Source organism: Oryzias latipes, chromosome 14 (assembly GCF_002234675.1).
Source record: "Oryzias latipes chromosome 14, ASM223467v1".
NCBI classification, from domain to species: Eukaryota; Metazoa; Chordata; class Actinopteri; order Beloniformes; family Adrianichthyidae; genus Oryzias; species Oryzias latipes.
In genome coordinates, this window is record NC_019872.2 from 12,437,361 (window position 1) to 12,455,380 (window position 18,020).

An 18,020-nucleotide genomic window follows, 5' to 3' on the forward strand; every position below is an offset into this window, starting at 1 on the left:
AGGCAACAGGAAAGGATTGTTTTATCAGGGCAAATGAACAATGTTCCTTTTCTTACCAAGAAAATGTTATTTAGCCTCTTTTGGACTGCACTTTAGATTTACTCTTGTTAGTGATCAGAACTAAAAGGTCTTGAAGAGAAAACAAAATCCTTCTGACAGAAGATCACTATTATGACATGGTCGTGTGTGGACTTATCTGCAATGAAAAAGGTCTGAAAATCATTTAAAGACGAGTGTATTCCAAAACTATTTATGTTGAATAATGAAAAAACATATCTTTTATGTCTGCAACCACATATATAAAAAATGCAGGAGTTAATTGGTCTTAAACAGATGCTACTTAACTCGTACTAATTTAATGTCCACCTTCCATGAAACTATCCGAAGGCATAAATGTCCGATTCCAGATTTAGATCTTGAAGCGGTCCATTTGATTTTAAGTTTGTGGCTCAATTCCAGAACATTTTTGGTTCTTTAAATGGAGATGAAATTCTCTATATTTTGAGGAAAGGGTAGTCAAACAGTAAAATTAAATTTAATGACATATGAAGAATAGTTCTATGATATAACAAGCGCTCTACCAGACACTGCCTTTACTATTTTGGAAACATTGTGCCTTTCGAAGACCCGTCTTCAGCAACATAAGTACCTGTGTCAGACTTTTGCTTAATTTGCTGTTTTTTTTTTTCTTTTCCTTTGTTCACATCAAATTAGTCACAACTTAAAACGGTTTTCCGAGCAACAGTTTTATTTTGAAAATGCCTGTTATTCAAATTATGAAATTTGGTTTCTGATCATTGAGTCTCATTTACCAATTTCCTATTAAACACATTAAGGGTAACATTTTTTTTAATGAATTCTCACATTTTAATGTAACATCAGCTGTGGAAAAAATGGGAGTGTTCTTTTTTCAATTTCAAAGAAAAACATAGATAAGATTTACAACAGCACCTAAACGCACCACGATAGTATGAATACAACCCTCACATGGCAAGTCCAACGTCACTGTCTAAACACGTGCACCCGCACGGGATTGGCCAGCGCACTGACGTTACGTCAAGCGCTCGCCGTTGCGTTAAAGAGGCGCACATTTTCAATGACACCGGCGGGCGTGGCTACGCAAATGAACGAGGAGCTGCGTGTGAGCGGAGCTCCGCCGACATGACTGCCGCGTCCGCGAGCACCTCCGCCTTCGTTGAGCCTCCGTGGGAGATGCTGACTCGGGGAGCGTGACTGACACCCGCGTGACTCCGTCCAGGACAGGAGGACCGAGCCGGCAGCGACATGACATTTCTCACCCTGGAGGAAACACTAAAGGTGGGGAACTTGGATGAAGTGTTCGAGGATATAAGGTTTGGTGCAGAATCCTTTAATTTAAATGTTCTAATAATGCATTGAATGTTGCATTGAAATGTTCCAATAATGCATTTGAACTTTGCTGGACACCACGGTGTTGACGCGGGCGGGGTGACAGCGGCTCGTGTTTCCACTGAGCACAGCTCCCGCTTGTTACATAACCGCGCCGGGGTGGGACCGTACACACACCACCCGACCATCTGAAGCCCGTCCTGCTGCGGCCGCGCGCACATGTGCTGGCATGTTTACACTGTGGCTTTAGTGAAGCTGCACACTTGTTTTCTTTATCACACAGCTTCGCTTGGTGTGTATGAATTATAATAATTTAAAGCAATTTGTTTTTTTTAAAAAAAGATCCTATAATATCCAGTCTGGGTTTGATCATTTTCTCTGTATTATAAATTTTCTTATTTACAATTTTCCCCTAATGCAAAAACTGCTTTGCTATTTGGTTTGTTTAGTTGTTATTTTTTAAAGTGGCTTTGACAAAGATGTTCAATTGATTTTGCTAAAAAATATCAAATCAAATTAATTCTAAGTCGAATTTGAATCCTTACTATGTCACTTTTTTGGATCTTTTAAGTATATAATGTTAATTCCTCCCGAAAAACAGCCTCAAAGCGATATTTTGATCTGTTCACGCATGTTTTCCTCAAAAAATCTGCGCTCTGAGCACAACCCCTCCCAACCCATAAAAACAAGTGGGTTCTCACATTATGATGTCACAAAGTGAGGAACCGCCCCATCCAGGAGGAGTCTGCAGTGCCAGCACCGCCCCCAGGCTAACACTCACACCCAGTTTCTCTGTGGAGCTAGCGGTGACCGGCTAAAACTCTTTCCTTTTCTATCCACGGTATTCTCATCCATCTTTGCAACATTTTGGATGTCGTTTAATTCGTGGACGAAACGCAGACACGCTGGCGAGGCCGGCTCAAGGTTGACGCCATGAAATGGGCGGCACCCACATGGACGAAAGGCGGTGCTTCAGAGATTGAGTCATCTTACTTCCTGGTAGAAACATGAACTGCGGAAAAAACTCATATTTCTTATAAAAAAATCGTTCTTTAGTGTGTCAAAAATTAATATATTATCATATATATGGATAAATTTTACTCTGAAAGGCTATACAATGCATGATATAGGCCTTTTAATTATGATTAAGCTGTTTATAGGCAAAATCAAAAAACCTGTGTCATTTTCTAGAACAGTCTCTGCAGAGCGGCAGTAGCTCTTTAGAAATTGGCCTCTAAACGGTGGGTGGGAACGTCGGCACAAAGCAAACCCCCCCCTCCCCGTTCCCTTCCATGATGCTGAGAGCTCTCTGTTTACATGCTCACTCGCTAGCTTTCAGCCCCTCCCACCCACTACCTTACATAACCAGAGCAACAAATATGGTGACCAATATCTGAGCTTCCCAGCCATACAGTTTTGAGCCACGTGCCAGCTTGGACGATAAAAGCGAAGACGTCCGTGGATCTAGTCGCCTAAAAGTCGATGCGTCAGAATGGAGCAGAACAGGGAGCTTGTGACCAACTCAGCATATCTTCTATGTAACACATAAACTCTTTTTCAAACTGCAGTTTTAATCTGCTCCTTATTCATGACAATTTGACTAAAGAACCAGTGACACTTATTGCCTTTAAATGGATTTTAACAGAAGCATGTACTGCCAAGAAATCATAAATAATAATGAATATTGAACCGAATCCTGAATAGAATTAAAATTAAAACTTCATGGAGGAAAACAGAATCATCTAATTAAATTGGCAGTGAAACCTAACCCTAATAATAGGCTAATAGTACAAGTATGTACCGGTACTGCAGATACATGCTGTTCCGGTGTTTTGCATCAGTGTTGACATTTTGCAGCTACATTCTGAAAGCGTTTAGTGGTGTCCTGTTGCAGTAAAGAGTGCAAAAGCACCGACAGATGATTTCACCTTCAGGACTATATTTAGATGAACAGAAATGGTTCAAAGAATTTCAATGCAGGGATGAACTCTGTCTGTAGACATTATTTGAGCTGCTCAGCAGTGCGGTGATACTGTCGCCTGACAGGAGGTCATTCTGGGTTCAACTCCAAGGTTCACCCTTTTGAAAACAGTTTACCCATTTTCCCTTTAATTGGCTTCCTCCCAGGTTTGTTGGTGACTTTAGCTTGTTCATGTTAGCTTTCAAAATCAACTAATTTCGATTGATATTTTTTTCACCAATATGTTTTACAAAATAAGAATTAATCATTTCATTATTTGTTAGGTTTGAATCTCTATTTATTTGAAAAATGTTTTTTTATTAAAGCCTAACAAATTTAGCATCAAATTAGACTAATCAATCTAATCAATATATGTTGAATTGGAAATTAAATTGTGAACTCATAAATCAAAGTTGAATTCATTCAAAATGTGGAAACAGAGCAATGGCGTTTGCTTATTTGCCTCAAAGTGTTGTCCTCCCAGTCTGTCTGTTAGGTAGCTGATGGCAAATCCATGTGGTCCTCAATAAGAAGTCGCAGATCTGAAAAAAACACAAATCTGCTCAGAATGAACTGACAAAAATGAGAGAACCACACCCAAAAAAAATTATGAGTACATAATCAGTGTGGTTACAATTTACTTAATATTTCTGTCTTAGCTCAGATTTAGAGAAGATGCCATTTGATATTTGAGTTGTTTGTTTTTTTACCAAACTTTTTGTCAAAACTGTTTTTTTTAAATAAAAAAGCATAAATTGTTGACCGGGTTTTTCTTAGTTTTAATTCTAAGATGGTTCTCTTTTGTTACTTTTCTAATATAGTATTAGTGACTTCATTGGAGACAGCGTTACATTTGACTGCATTTATGGCCATCTCTATAGACGTCCTCATGGACGTCCTCATGCTGCACCTCGAACTTTCTAAGAGTTTAATAACAGCTTTTCGCAGTCTGGATTTCTCTGAGCTTTAATTTATATTTCAACCATTTCCCTTCAGGGAAAAGGTACCATGCAATCTGATAAGCCTGTAATTAAAAGATATAAATGAAAAGACATAAAACGTTGAGGGTACAAGCAAAATATTTTACAAAATTCTTTCCCTGACCCGCATGAGTGATCACTGGAACAAGGAACCAATGAGCTTGGAATGCAGTTGAGAACAAAACAAGATTTGATTTCAACAGCAATTATTTTTAAGCTTTCAGACCAGCAAATAGACTTCTTTGTGTCAGGAAAGGTTACACCTTTTCATAATAGATTGTCTCATTCTAGATGGCACCTAAATCTGCTCAAACATGGGAAGATTGTCTCAGATCTCAAACTTTTTAGTTTGAGTTTACTATTCACCAGCGTAGCTGTTGTCTTGACTTCTCTGAAGATTTGGCTTTCTATTTGTTGTCTAAGTTGCAAAACTTCAAGCGCTCTTTGTAGTTAATTAGTTCTTGGACGTCTTTTATTTAGACTATGCAATCCTTGGAATAACCGAGAGCCCAGCCTTAATATGCCTCAAAGTGATAAAGTAAATCCAGAAAACCAATTGTATGATTTTGGAAAAATTAAATAGTCTAAAAGTGCAGAAAATAAGTATTTAGCTCTTGGAAATAAGCAAGACATCAGACCCTCACAGACCTGTCGGTTCTTCTTTACTCTTCTATCCTCCACTTGTTACCTGTATTAATGACACCTGTTTGAAGTGGCCATCCGTGTAAAAGACACCTGTCCACATCCTTACACAGACTGCAACCTCTCCACCATGAATGACCAAGACCAAAGAGCTGCCTAAGGACATCAGGAAGAAGATGGGCTCCATAAAAGAGCTTACCTGGAGTTCAAATGATCTTGAGAACATTGAAGAAACAGCCCAGAACCACATGGGGGAGGGAACTGATTAATGACCTGAAGAGACCTGGAACCTGTCTTAGTTTGCCAGAAATCCTCTCGATAATCCAGAGGAGGATCAAGAGAATGTCATGTCATCATTTTATCTCAGATGAGACAAAATTGGAGCACTTTGAGAGCACTTTGAAATGCCATTCGCTGTGTTTGGAGGGGAAAGAATGCTGATTTGTACCCGAACACAACATCCACTGTGAAGCATGGGCAGTGGCGGTTTTACCCTGAATTACTCCCCGGGCGAGACCCTCCTCTGGCGCCCCCCCCCCCCCCCCCCCCATAGAGTCACTTTGTCCATTTATTGTAACTGAAAATACAGTGGGAAATATTTAATCAAACACAAATAAATAATCTAAAATAAATATTATAAACTACAAATCACACTAATAATACACTAAAATAAATGTAACTGCAGCACTAAGAACAGAAAACACTAACTAAACCTAACCTTTGTGGCCTTCGTGATGCAAGCTTGTCAATAACGTCATCATATGAAATCTGCTCCCCTCCTGAATGAGTGAGTTGATCACCAAGTCTATTTGACATTGGTGATCTCAGGTATGACTTGATCAACTGGAGTTTTGAAAAGCTAACAGCAGCAGCAGCATCAGCAGCAGCAGCATCAGCAGCAGCAGCAGCAGCATCAGCAGCAGCAGCATGCTACCATCACAGCTTATTTAACATTATGAACTAATATACAACAATAAAACACAACAAAAACTTTGTGTTACAGCAGAGCAGACAGACACACGAATCATAACTAATGTTACAAGTTAAGGCAGAGCAAACATTTAAGAATAAATATCTTAAAAAGGACGTTATTTGCAATATTTGGGCCTACTTCAGTTTTGGTCATGATAGACCAAACAAGAGATTTTTCCTCTGCAACGTTGTTGTTGTTGTAGGGCAGGTAGCATTCGAATTTAGAAAACGTGCATCTAGCTATGCGATAATACCCTTGTCTTTGTCTCTTTTCTCCTCTTCTTCTCTTTTCTTTCTAAATTGGGCACCAGCTTTGACCTTTTTTTCTCCATATTTCAGATGTTTCTGCATTTAGCATAAATGTCCTGACGTAGGTATCAAGTCTGTCGACTAAATCAACTGTCATCTAAGTGAAGAATTTTTTTTTGTTTTTCCATTTTTTATTTGGGCATTTCACACAAAAAAAAACAAAAAAGCATGATTTTTTTATACCTTTTTTATACCCGCAGCCCCCCCCCCCCCCCCCCCCCCCCCCCCCCGTCCGTCAAACATTTCCAGCAGGAGCGCGTGCAGCTGCACCCAGGGGCGCCAATTCGCTACATGGCGGCGCAATTTTTATTTTTATTTTTTCATCAAGCACTGAGCCGCGGCCCGCGACCGTTGCCCCCCTGGAAGAAGATCCAGCCAGGTTTGCGCATGCGTTTTGCGCTCCGTGCTCACCTCTCAGCCTGCACCCTTCACCCCGCGCCCCCTCCCTTCTCCTTCTCACACATTTGCGTCTACTTCTCAAAGACAGGAGGGAGCGCAGCTGCAGGGCGGGGGCGCCGCCAGGTTTCAGGCTGTTACAAACTCTGTGATATAAGTAAACCAATAGTGGTGCATAAAGTATTTTACCAGAGCTGAGCCGCTGGCGCCGCCCCTCCGTCATTTTCCGCCCCGGGCGATCGCCCGTATGGCCTGTGCCTAAAACCGCTACTGAGCCAGGGGGGAGAGACAACATGTTATACTACGTTTTTTATGCAAAGGGGACAGAACGCCTGAACTGTATTAAAGAAAAAATAAATGGCTGGGCAAAAACCTCTTTCCATCAGTGAGGTCACTGAAGAATAAACATGACTGGATCTTCCAACATGACAATGATGATCCCAAACATATCGCCCGGGCAACAAAGGAGTGGCTACGTAAAAAGTATTTACTTCAATCCAATAAAGAAACGTGGAGGGAGTTGAAAGTCTGTTGTCCAGCAACAGCCCCAAACATCACAGCTCTTAAGAAGATCTGCATGGAAGAATGGACCAAAATAGCAGCCACAGCAAAATCCTACAGGGAACGGTTAAACTCTGTCACTGCCAACCGGGGTTCCATTCCATTGAAGTATTGAGGTGGACTTTTATTGTTAACCAAATACTTATTTTCTGCTCAATTGTAAATATATATTCTGTAAAAACTATGCAATGTGATTTCCTAGATTCTGTTTTTTTTATTCTGTCTCTCATAGTTGAAGTATCTATGAACATTACAGACATCTCATCTTTTTAACTTGCAGAATCAGTGATCTTTCATATGAGTCATAATGCATACCAACCAGATTTGTTTAAAACAAATTCCAACTCATTCTTAAGAACATACTTAAGATGTGTTGTTCTGGCTAGGGCAGGGTATCTCCAATAATTTCCAGAATCGATTGGATTCAATTCACCAGAGTCTGGATGGATTCAATTGACGATTTTTTTTTTATTCGTATGATCCAGATTTTATTCAATTAAATTTTGAAATTAGATGTTTAACACCATACAGTGTTGCATGATTTCTCAAACGGAGAAGCTCCAACAAAATTGTGTTGGTCAGTAATGAACCCTTGTGCCTTTCAGTTTGACCACTAGGTGGAGCTCATGCTATAGCACGTCACTTTTAAGTGTCTTGCTTTTAATTGAGTATATAAAGCTGTTCATTTAGTCGGCAATGTTTGTTTAGGTCGACCGAGCATGAGCATTAGCCATCCTATGGGAAATTATATCTATTATATGTTAGCATCAAGCTAGCAGACTCCGGTTTTAATGCTGTTATTGTTAAGAAAACACTGTAGATGTATCAGAGCATATTAGCAATGTTCCATAAACCTTCTGATTGTATTTTGTAAACTGTCTAGCACTTTTACAGTTGTACACCATGATTGTTTTAAAGCTTTAGCTCACCAAATCTCACCAAATATCCCAAGAGTAGCATTAGGTCACCAGAAAAGGCAAGGTATAAAGATCGATCTCTACTTACATGGATGCATTATTGATTTATTAAACTTGGATCAATTAGGATCGATTAATCAATTTCATCAACCCAACCCTAGTTCTGGAGTTGTCCCTGACTGTTATAGCTAGGTTTCCTTTTCTGATCACTTGTTTACATCATTTAGAGTTAATCTGGCACTTTTTAAAACCATAATTCAAGACCTACCAGAATTCTAACATCAGTATAGAAACTCTATTCGTTGGCATAATGTTTCTACTAAATGTAGACTGTCTTTCAAATCCAGATGTTTTAGTTTTCTCACTGCAATGGATTTTCATGATCTCGTTAATAACTTGGCTCCATATAACAAAATCAGTCACCTACAGCTGCTTCCATCCTTGGTTTAACCCCACCCATAGATAGATATAACTAAAAGTTGCCAATATCTATAGAGAAGACAGGTCTCTCAATGCATAAAAATTCATATCATAACAGTATTTTTCATTGAAAGGACCATATTTCAAATGGTTCTGTTTAGAAATATAAAACAAAAAACACATGACTCCTTCGACATTCAGAATGTATTGTACTTCATTATGTAATGGCCTCGGCTCTTTTTTTCTTGACTAAAATTTTTAAATATTTATCAGCAGCTTTTTCCTATGAGTCATTTGCTTTGAATTTTTCTCGACCCACTGCTGTTGTGTTGTCAGTCAGTGTCAGTCTTCAGTCTTCCCTCTGTTCTAGCAACTTAAGATTTAATTAAAAGATCTAAATCATCAACATGCTGACTAGTTCTGCTTCCAGTTGTCGCCTCCTTATACCCTATTGTGACTCGTATAAACCTCTCAAAGTGGCTACTGTAACTCCCACACTCAAGAAGCTGGCTGCAGACCCCTACAATCTCAACAATCTTCATCCCATCTCCAATCTATAAGATTGTTTAAATATTTTACTTCTCAGTCACTACCTGTAACCACCAGCATGCTCCAAGGATCTATCCTATTTCTGATAATCTTTTGGTTATATTTCTGCCAAATATTACATATATTTTCATTTTTACGTTGATGGAACCCAGCTGTACATCTCCACCCAGGCCACCTCTGGCTTCCAACTCTTAACACTTCATTAACTCACTCCTTGAAATAATATCCTGGTTCATGTGCAATTTAATTAAACTACATGATAATAAATTCCAAGTGGTACTTGTTGACATCAAGTCCACTTTATCCAAAGCTTCCAGTTTTTTCAGAATTTATTAATAGTTCCTCCCTCCTCACATGTTTAGAGTCTAGGTGACAACTTTGACACACTTGTCTTCACTTCATGTATTAATAGCATCAGCCAGCCTCCTACCTATCAGGCATCTGTGACCCCTGCAACCTTCCCAAATCCCCCACTGCTACTATACTGATTCATAGTCTTGTCACATCTTAGCTCAACACCTTAAGGTATAGTCACATGCACCTGTATGAGGTTGACCCGTATGGGTGCTGCGGGCTTTTGGGTTGTCCGGGTCATTAAGGGGAGCAACCAGTTTCAGGTTAAGGGGAATGGAAGTGTTTTTGCAGTTCTCTTGAGATTCGTACAGCCATCTCAAGGGACCTTGTTAAAAATGGAACATAGAATTTTTTTGGCGTGATACAAGAGTATGATTACGTAATTTTAAGGCTAGTGAAAGTTGCCTGATATACATGTGATGCTTTTGTACAGTTCCGCTTATACAACGGTCAAGTATGAGGTGTGAGAACTGTCCCCTTTATGGGTCCTTGTGCAATCTGCAAGTGTTTGCTATGACTTGTCCCACACAGCACGGCCATAGAAAACATTGTGCATGGAAATTTTTTGCTCTACGGCCTCACAGAGCGGTCTACAACGTTGATATTTTGTGTGGGCCTCCTGTCAGTCATATACCCATCCAATACAAGATACAAATTTTTAGCTACAAGTAGGCCTGCACAATTACCGCAAATTAATCATTATCGCGATATAAAGCTGTGCAATGCGCATACCGCAAAAGATGGTGAAAATTGCAATAAATGGTGACCTTAAATGTGCTAAAACAATCTTATGGCAGCTTGAAGTATTTAACAAATCAAATAAATCCCTTGATGCATTTGGCCTTCACATTGCTGACCAATCAGATGGCGCTCTTTGATGTTAGAAACCCTCCTCCTATGTAGACGAGGGTCATTTTGGAGTATAATTCAGTTATGTTGACTCTTATTTAAATTAAACTGTTGCATTAATAAGGAAATTATGTTTTGGGTTGTTTTGCTACTTGTTCATGTATCGCAAGTTATATTGTCATCACATTGTTGATCCCTATTATTCTGAAATCGCACGTTTTCCTCATATTGTGCAGCCCTAGCTACAAGGCCATTCGAAAACATGCCCCCTCTGTCAGTCTCACTGTTCTGTCTGGACACTGCCCCCAGACTTTTGAATTCCTTCCCTATCAACTTAGTTAGTTAATTAGTTAATTAATTCACAGTAGGCCTGCACAATATACCGCCAATTTATCGTTATCGCAACATCAAGCTGTGCAATATGCATACCGCAAAAGACGTCAAAAATCGCAATAAATGGTTACCTTAAATGTGCTAAAACAAACTCATGGCAGCTTGAAATCTTGAACAAATGAAATAAATCCCTTTATGCATTTAACCAATCGGAAGGACCCGTTTACGTTGTTGATCAATCAGATGAGCCCTTTTATGTTTAATGTTTGCCTCCTACGTCGACAAGGGTCATTTGGAGTATAATTTTTAAACTGTTACAGTGAAATGGAAATTATGTTTTGGTTGTTTTGCTATTTGTTTATATACCGCAAATTATATCGTTATCGCAATATTAATCACCAATATCGCATATCGCGAGTTTTCCTCATAACGTGCAGCCCTAATTCACAGTATTTTCAACAAAAACTCATCTCTTCAGGCTTTACAAACACAATTTATTTCTGTCTGATTGTTTTTTTTACCCTGTTTATGTTGTGTGCTGTACGTTTAGTTTTTTTAACTGTGACCTTGTGTGTCTTAAAAGTGTCTTTAAAAATAAAATGTATTATTAATAGTATTCCAAGTCATCAATGCAAACACTTTAAACCACCTGACAAGCACATTGATAAAACGATGGAACACAGGTCAAAGACCTTTAAACTCATCCATTCACGAATGAAATAATACGTTTAGCTAAAATGATGTAGAACAATTAAAAGCAAAATTACAAATTCATATCTAGGAGTTACCCAGTATGAGCACAGGTTACACCAGTGGTCATTGAGGAAATCCATTGTAGTGATTATGGCCACAATTAGGGTTAAATTGCTCTTAAGGCCTCCATGATTATGTAACCTGAGAGGGGCAAACACAGCAGGGTGTCTGTCTCAACCAGGTTTTGGACCTTACTTAATGAATTTTGATGTATTTATCAAAATATCAAGTGTAAGATTACATGTCATTCATGGTTTTTGTGGTTTTTTAGGTTGAAATCTGATGGTTTCTTAGACAATAGGGAGTTGATTACATTTTTGATAAAGGGCTATGCTCTTTCACAGCTCTTTCAAGTATAGCAGTAGAACTACTTGACATCATTTTTTATTGTCAGTCTCTAAAAACCTTACAGGCTTGGGATGTATCTCATTTGTGCCCCATGCTGTGGTCCTGGCAGGCATTGACAAAGGCTCACATAGTGATTTGCTTCTGTCGGAACACCCATTATGAAGCTGTTTTGCTCACTTTGGTTTGGAGCCTGTCAGGTTCAGAAGGGAAAAGTGCGATGACATAAGCCTCCCTGTAACCAGTTTGGGTTGGCTTAACCATGCAAGCTCCCATTCCTAGACCAAAAATCGCTGCTTTATCATTCCTCTTGCTCTGACATTAGAGACTCTGTCATACTGCTCCGCTACTGCATGTACCCCATGCAACACAAAGATTTTTGTGCTTAATATTTAGCAAACTGACACTGTTTGTACCTTTTTTTTATTTAGCTGTAAACATTAAAACATTATGATTTTTTTTTTTACAGCTCTGACATGCCAAAGGAGCAGGGTCATTCAGGGGAGTTTACTTCCTGCAGTAGCTCAAAGAATGCCAAAGAAAAGAGCAACAGTGCCACTTTGCGAGCCTCTCTGGCTGGAAGTCACAGGAACCTGAGTGGAATGGGTGACATGAGCAAACACATGCTGTGTTTTGACTCTGAGAAGGACTCTGGGTATTCAGGTGAGCTGAATGACTCATTGGATGATGACTCTAGGCCTGCATGGTTTATGCAGGGAAATCTGACAATGTGTTAATCTTTCAATAAGTGTAACAGTTCAAATCAAATCTCTCATGTTTCACAGTTAAAATTGTTCACTCCACACATTGACTTCCTTTGGCAAATGACCATCTTTTTTCCTCAGAGGCTGGCTCTGATGACCAGCACAGCAACGACAAAGAGCCTAAGAGGGCCAGTAGCCTAACCACAAGCAGCTCCACTTCCCATGACAACCTGACCCCCATCTACATCTTCAAAAACCTGCAGGTGAGATATTAATTTGCACTCCATAACTCCCACCTAGCCATGAATTTACAAACATTAAACATTAGGAATAATTATGCCACAAAAGAAAAAATATTATTTGGACAAAATTAAAGAAATAAAATGTGAAATCAATTTTTTTGTTTTCTTTTTAAGAGTCTTTTTTTAATTGAGTCCTAATAATCCTATTCTGTTAGGGCCGGATTTACAAACACAACTTAGAGAAGGAAAATCTGTCTACACAAAAAATTGCTGGTTATTTTTTACATGCATCAACTAGTGCCTGCCTTTCAGTCCAGCAAAATTTGAACGCAAAAAAGTGGCTGCAAACTTGTTTCCATCCATCCATTTTCCAAACCCGCTTATTCCCAGTTTGGGGTCACAAGGATGCCGGAGCTTGTCCCAGCCACTGTTGGGCAGGGCAGGTTACATCCTAGTCGCTTTGCCAAATCTTGCTTAGTATTTGATAAATGCCTTTGAGTGTGCTATATGGATCTATTTGCATTGACTTCCCAACTTTTGTTTGCTAGAAAAGTTGATATTGCAAAATTCATCAAATACTAATCACTTAAATGGATTGGACATTACATTTTAGCTGATTAACAAATGCATTCAATTATGAATTTGGTTTGTAAATCAAACTCTACATGTATTTGTGCAGTCTCTCAAGTTTGCACCTTTTTTACACGCAAACCTTAGTAAATCTGTATTAATTTCATTCCATTTTACTAGCATACATTTTTTGGCTAAAGTTCTTTATTTTCCCTTTTTGGGTTCCTAAATTATACTACATCCCTGTATAAATATCAGTCAGATATTTAAATATTAGATTATATTGCATTTTCCTCCACCTTTCTTATTTCACAAATGTTTTTTGTTTCCATGTGTTTTAAAACAGCAGACATTTCTGCTGCATTATGCAAACATAATTGCAGTCTTTTATACAATCACAGTGAGAGCTTCATATCTGTTTGTTGATTAATAAAGTGACAAGAGGCAGATGAAACCAATCAAGAAATAGAAATATCTTCTGTGCTTTGAGTTAATACTAACAGCTTGTTACTTGCAAGAATGTTCGATTCCGCCTTTAAGATGAAGCTTTGATGCAAACAGTGGTTGCATATTTGCAGGCACATCTCCTCTTCCAGACAAGTGTTAAAAAAACTAAGTCTAAAACCACACTATGAATATGACTAAAGATCAGCTAAAACTTTAATTATTACTATTATTATTATAGTAACTCCCAGAACCCACTACATATGACCAAATAAAACATTAACTATAAACTATACTTTAAAACTAATTTGATTGGAAAACAAGTCATGATGTCATAAACAGGACATTGGGTATTAGGACATTGTTAGCTGTTTATGTAGCTTCTAGCTGTCAACAGTCACTTTTGATTTGTTAAAACTGTTACTTTTAAACAAAATTAAAGCTAACTTAAGCTTTCTTTTTAAACAACGCATATTCTCTACCTAAACGTTCTAAAATGTAGAAAGCAGAGGGTCCAAAAACAGAAGAAAGTGTCCCTAAAAAGGCATTCATTTTAGCTCTATCAAAATTAAAGCAACTAACAAGATAAATCAATCACCTCTTTACAGTTTTAAATTGAAAATAAAGCAATTAAAAATGTTTAGATACTAGGCTTTACATAGGCTTAACGGATGTTGGACTTTTAAACATGGGAGTCAAATCCTCCCTTTTGAAACCAGCCTTCCAGTGGTAACTGGAGAAATGCTAACATTTTGAACATTGGGTTGGCTTCAAAATTGGGACCAGAAAATGGGGCATGGTTATAGCTATACTAAGCTATGAAAAAGCTCATATGATGCACCATTAAAGGACTCTAGCACATTACAGGCAAACAATATTCTGGATAAGACAGGTGAGATTCATTCATTTTAATGGGAACATTCATTTAACACTATAACCAATAACAAACATTAAAAGAAACACAATACTTTACAGTTTTAGGAATGTCCACTAGCGGACAGAGTTTAATAAATATAATTGTCTATACAGTAGGAGAACAATATCTAAACATGAAAAGTGAGATCAAAAGCTTAATAATACCACTTATAGTCACTTTAATACACATAGAGAAATTTGCTATATTTTCAAATGACCGTAACAGTTATCATTTTTCTGTCCAGAATGCAAGTTGATAAAAAACACAACCTTATTGGTTGGTAAAAGTATATTACTCTAAATATGAATGTGTAAGGATTTGTTGCTAAATGTTAGTCATTATGGTTTTTCTATTTTTCAGAATGTGGTCTGTACGTTTGCATAGCTAATGTCTTAAGGATTTTTGACCTGCTACTTACATCTGTGTCATCTTAACTCCCTCCGCATCTCTGCTCTCTCTTTGTATCTGCTCTCTGCTTGCTACCTACATAAAATCCTGCTTACAACCTCCTGGGGACAGTCTGGAGCAGACCAGCTTCTACATGGCCCCCTTTCATGGGCTGGAGGTTGGCAGAGCCTCGCAGGCGGAAAGGCAGCCGCTCAGCTTGTGCTGATTCAGCAGCCAGTGGTCCCCGCCCCTTCGACGTCGAGCCCGACATCTTGCTCCTCTCTGACACCGAGACAAGCCCATGTCAAAAGAGGAGGCAACCGCACCAATCTCCCCAACAACAATAAAAATTCATACCTGCCCATCCTGAATTCCTACCCCCGCATTGCTCCCCACCCTGGAAAGGAGACCCCTGAGGGAAAAGGTGCTGTCCCAGCAACAGGGCTCAAAGAAAATGGCAGTGAAGGCCAAAGCCAGAGCAAGAGAGTTCGTACTGAGGAAGAGAAGAGGGAGGATCCGATGGTTGGCCATTCGTTGCGACTTGAGCAGCAGCAGAGGGAGGCCAAAGGAGTTCATAGCTGCTTGCCTGGCTGCTGCAGCTGTCAACCAAAACTCCAGCATAATAGCCAAAAGCCTCACAGCACAGGATCTCCATCCATCTCTAGCTCCCAGACTCCATCCCCACCCTCTTCATCCGACTCCTCTTCGTCCTCTTCGCCTCCTTCTTCGACAGCTCATAGCCCAGATTGTCCAGGACCGGACAGCACATCCACGCGCCAGCGGCGGTTTCTCAACACAGCAGAGATTCTCAACCAGTCTGGCCTGCTAGCCATCACCCTTCGGACCAAGGAGCTGCTGAAGCAGAACGCTGCTACAGAGCGAGAAATCCTCCAGCTGCGCCAGCACACCCAGCTGCTGTGCCACATTGCGCAGGCCAGTCAAAGCAGTAGCAACGATGACCCAGGCAAGCTAAACAAGCTCTTCCAGGACATGAAGGCATCAGGTTCCTATCCCACTTTAGACCTAGACCGCGTGAAGATGCACAGCAGCAGCCAGCACCAGAGCAGGATCAGAGATGAGGAAGACGTCCACATGACAGTTACAACAACAAACGGCAGCCCTTCCCGCGTGGTGTCCCTGTACCACACATATGATGGCGTCTCACCCCCATCCCCACTGTTTGCCCCCTCGCCTGACATACAGGAGGTCCCCTGTGAGCCTGAGTCCAGCTCAAACACTGTTTCCTCTTTTGTTCCAGGACCTGAGCAGGAGTTGGGACTGCCCCTAGAAAAAGCTGCTTCTAGATTTTCAGACAACTCCGGACTCAACTGTCTCCTGTAGCATCTTTTACTAAATAACAAGTCCCCATTGACCGGTTGCATTGTTGCTCGAAATTGCTCTGCTTTTATGGAAAATCCCTCATTATTTAAGAGACTATTAAAAAATCTTGCTTGTTGTTCTTGACTCATGTTTATTTGTGCCTTCAAATCTTATATCAGCCAACTCAGCTGAGTGTAGCATTTTCATGATCCATGAAGTTTGTTGTGCAGATTCCCAGCATTTTTTATGCCATAGAAGGCAAGAATACTTAAGCTTGTGTTCATCCCAGTAAAGTCGAAATTCTATTGTTCAACCTTTGTACACAGTAAGTGAAAGTAGCTCATCTCATTCTGCTCGAAAGGTGCACAAGAGCAGAAATGGCTCCTATTTTTCTTTTGCAGGCTGTTTTATACTGTTTAAGGTTCAAATGCTGCAGAATTGCTCATATTGTTATTGTTGCTTTATAGTTGCACAGTATTCTTAAAACAAGCAACAGCAGTCTGGATTTTATGAGAATGGCAGTGCGACCTTTGACATTTATGTTTAATTTATAAACAGTCAGAAATACTAGGAAAAACTACATTTTTGTAAGGCTCAGAACAGTTATGTGATGTTTTAGTTGATCATAGGTTTTGAAACTATGCCTTTTTTTTGTAGTGTATGCAGCAATAAGAAAAAAGCTATCAAACTGCTGCAATGCAGCTGCCCCTGGCACTTTCAGCTCTTAGTGGCTATTGGAATAGTATCAGTACTGTATAGTGACCCCCCAGATGTAAATATTATGATCAAACATTTGTGTCATTTTTATTTGCCCTTGTTTTCTGTTTTTTCTCTCTCCCATAATTTGTTCAAACACGACACCAATCAAATGATTATTAAAGCCGAAAATGGCCTTTTGTGACCTTTTTCAGTCCAGCTTCCTCATTCATTGAATAGTTGTTTTTTCCACAATCCTTTAGTTCAAGTTAAAGCCAGTTTCTGCCCAGTTTGGGTTAATTTCGTTTTTTAAAATGCAACAAAAAAGATTTATTTTTAATTAACTGCTAGAAATAAAGCTACTGGTTATGCTTTCTCTTTACGTTTTCATAGATTTGATTTTAGATTTAGTCTTAACCCATGACCCATTTGTCCGTAAAACAAAAATTGTGTGGGGTATACCACAAACCAAGTGGACCACAGAACACATTTCAGATCTGTTACACCAATGTCATCATGGGTCCTTACGGGTTATTTTGCTGGTAATTACACAAACTGCATGACTTTATTTCTGAGTAATTTGTGTTTTTGCAGCTTAACAAACACTCTGTTCTCAAATGGGTCAGCATTTTTGCCCATTTCCATGACTGCAATCTGATTTCACAAATTACCTTTTGTTGTAAAATATAAGGTTAAAACTCTTCCATTTTAGGCTCTGTTTACAAGGGTGGCCATTGGTTTTCTTGACATCTTTTCATTGGAATATTAATAGAATTTACTACTGACAGACTTGTTGCTGGATGTGCTTTTCTGTAGTATTTGCTTCTTAGAGATTTGAGATGTTTTGGCATTTAACTCTGCATCTACAGTACAGATTAACTAAGACATTTTGAAGTTGTATCTTGATTGTTTTGATAGAACAACACTGGTTGTATATCAGTAATCAGTCTTTAGAAGAAAACACTGTTAGTTTCCTCGCTCGTCACTTTAAACAATAAAACTTCTTCCACTCTCTTAAATTTTGTTTTTGGTT

At 39.2% G+C, this 18,020-nt stretch overlaps 1 protein-coding gene across 2 annotated transcripts; it reads left to right on the top strand.

Moving 5' to 3' along the window:
• Nucleotides 1-1,099: 1,099 nt before the first annotated feature.
• On the top strand, nucleotides 1,100-18,006 carry LOC101157237 (CLOCK-interacting pacemaker). 2 transcript variants are annotated; one of them, XM_011483372.3, is made up of 4 exons: nucleotides 1,100-1,352; nucleotides 12,178-12,371; nucleotides 12,554-12,675; nucleotides 15,104-18,006. In XM_011483372.3, the coding sequence occupies exons 1-4, from the start codon at nucleotides 1,285-1,287 to the stop codon at nucleotides 16,310-16,312; spliced, it is 1,593 nt and encodes a 530-aa protein (XP_011481674.1). In that variant the 5' UTR covers nucleotides 1,100-1,284; the 3' UTR covers nucleotides 16,313-18,006. The 2 variants fall into 2 exon arrangements, with proteins under 2 accessions (XP_011481674.1, XP_004076376.1); XM_004076328.4 differs by having other exon boundaries at nucleotides 1,100-1,317.
• Nucleotides 18,007-18,020: the final 14 nt, after the last annotated feature.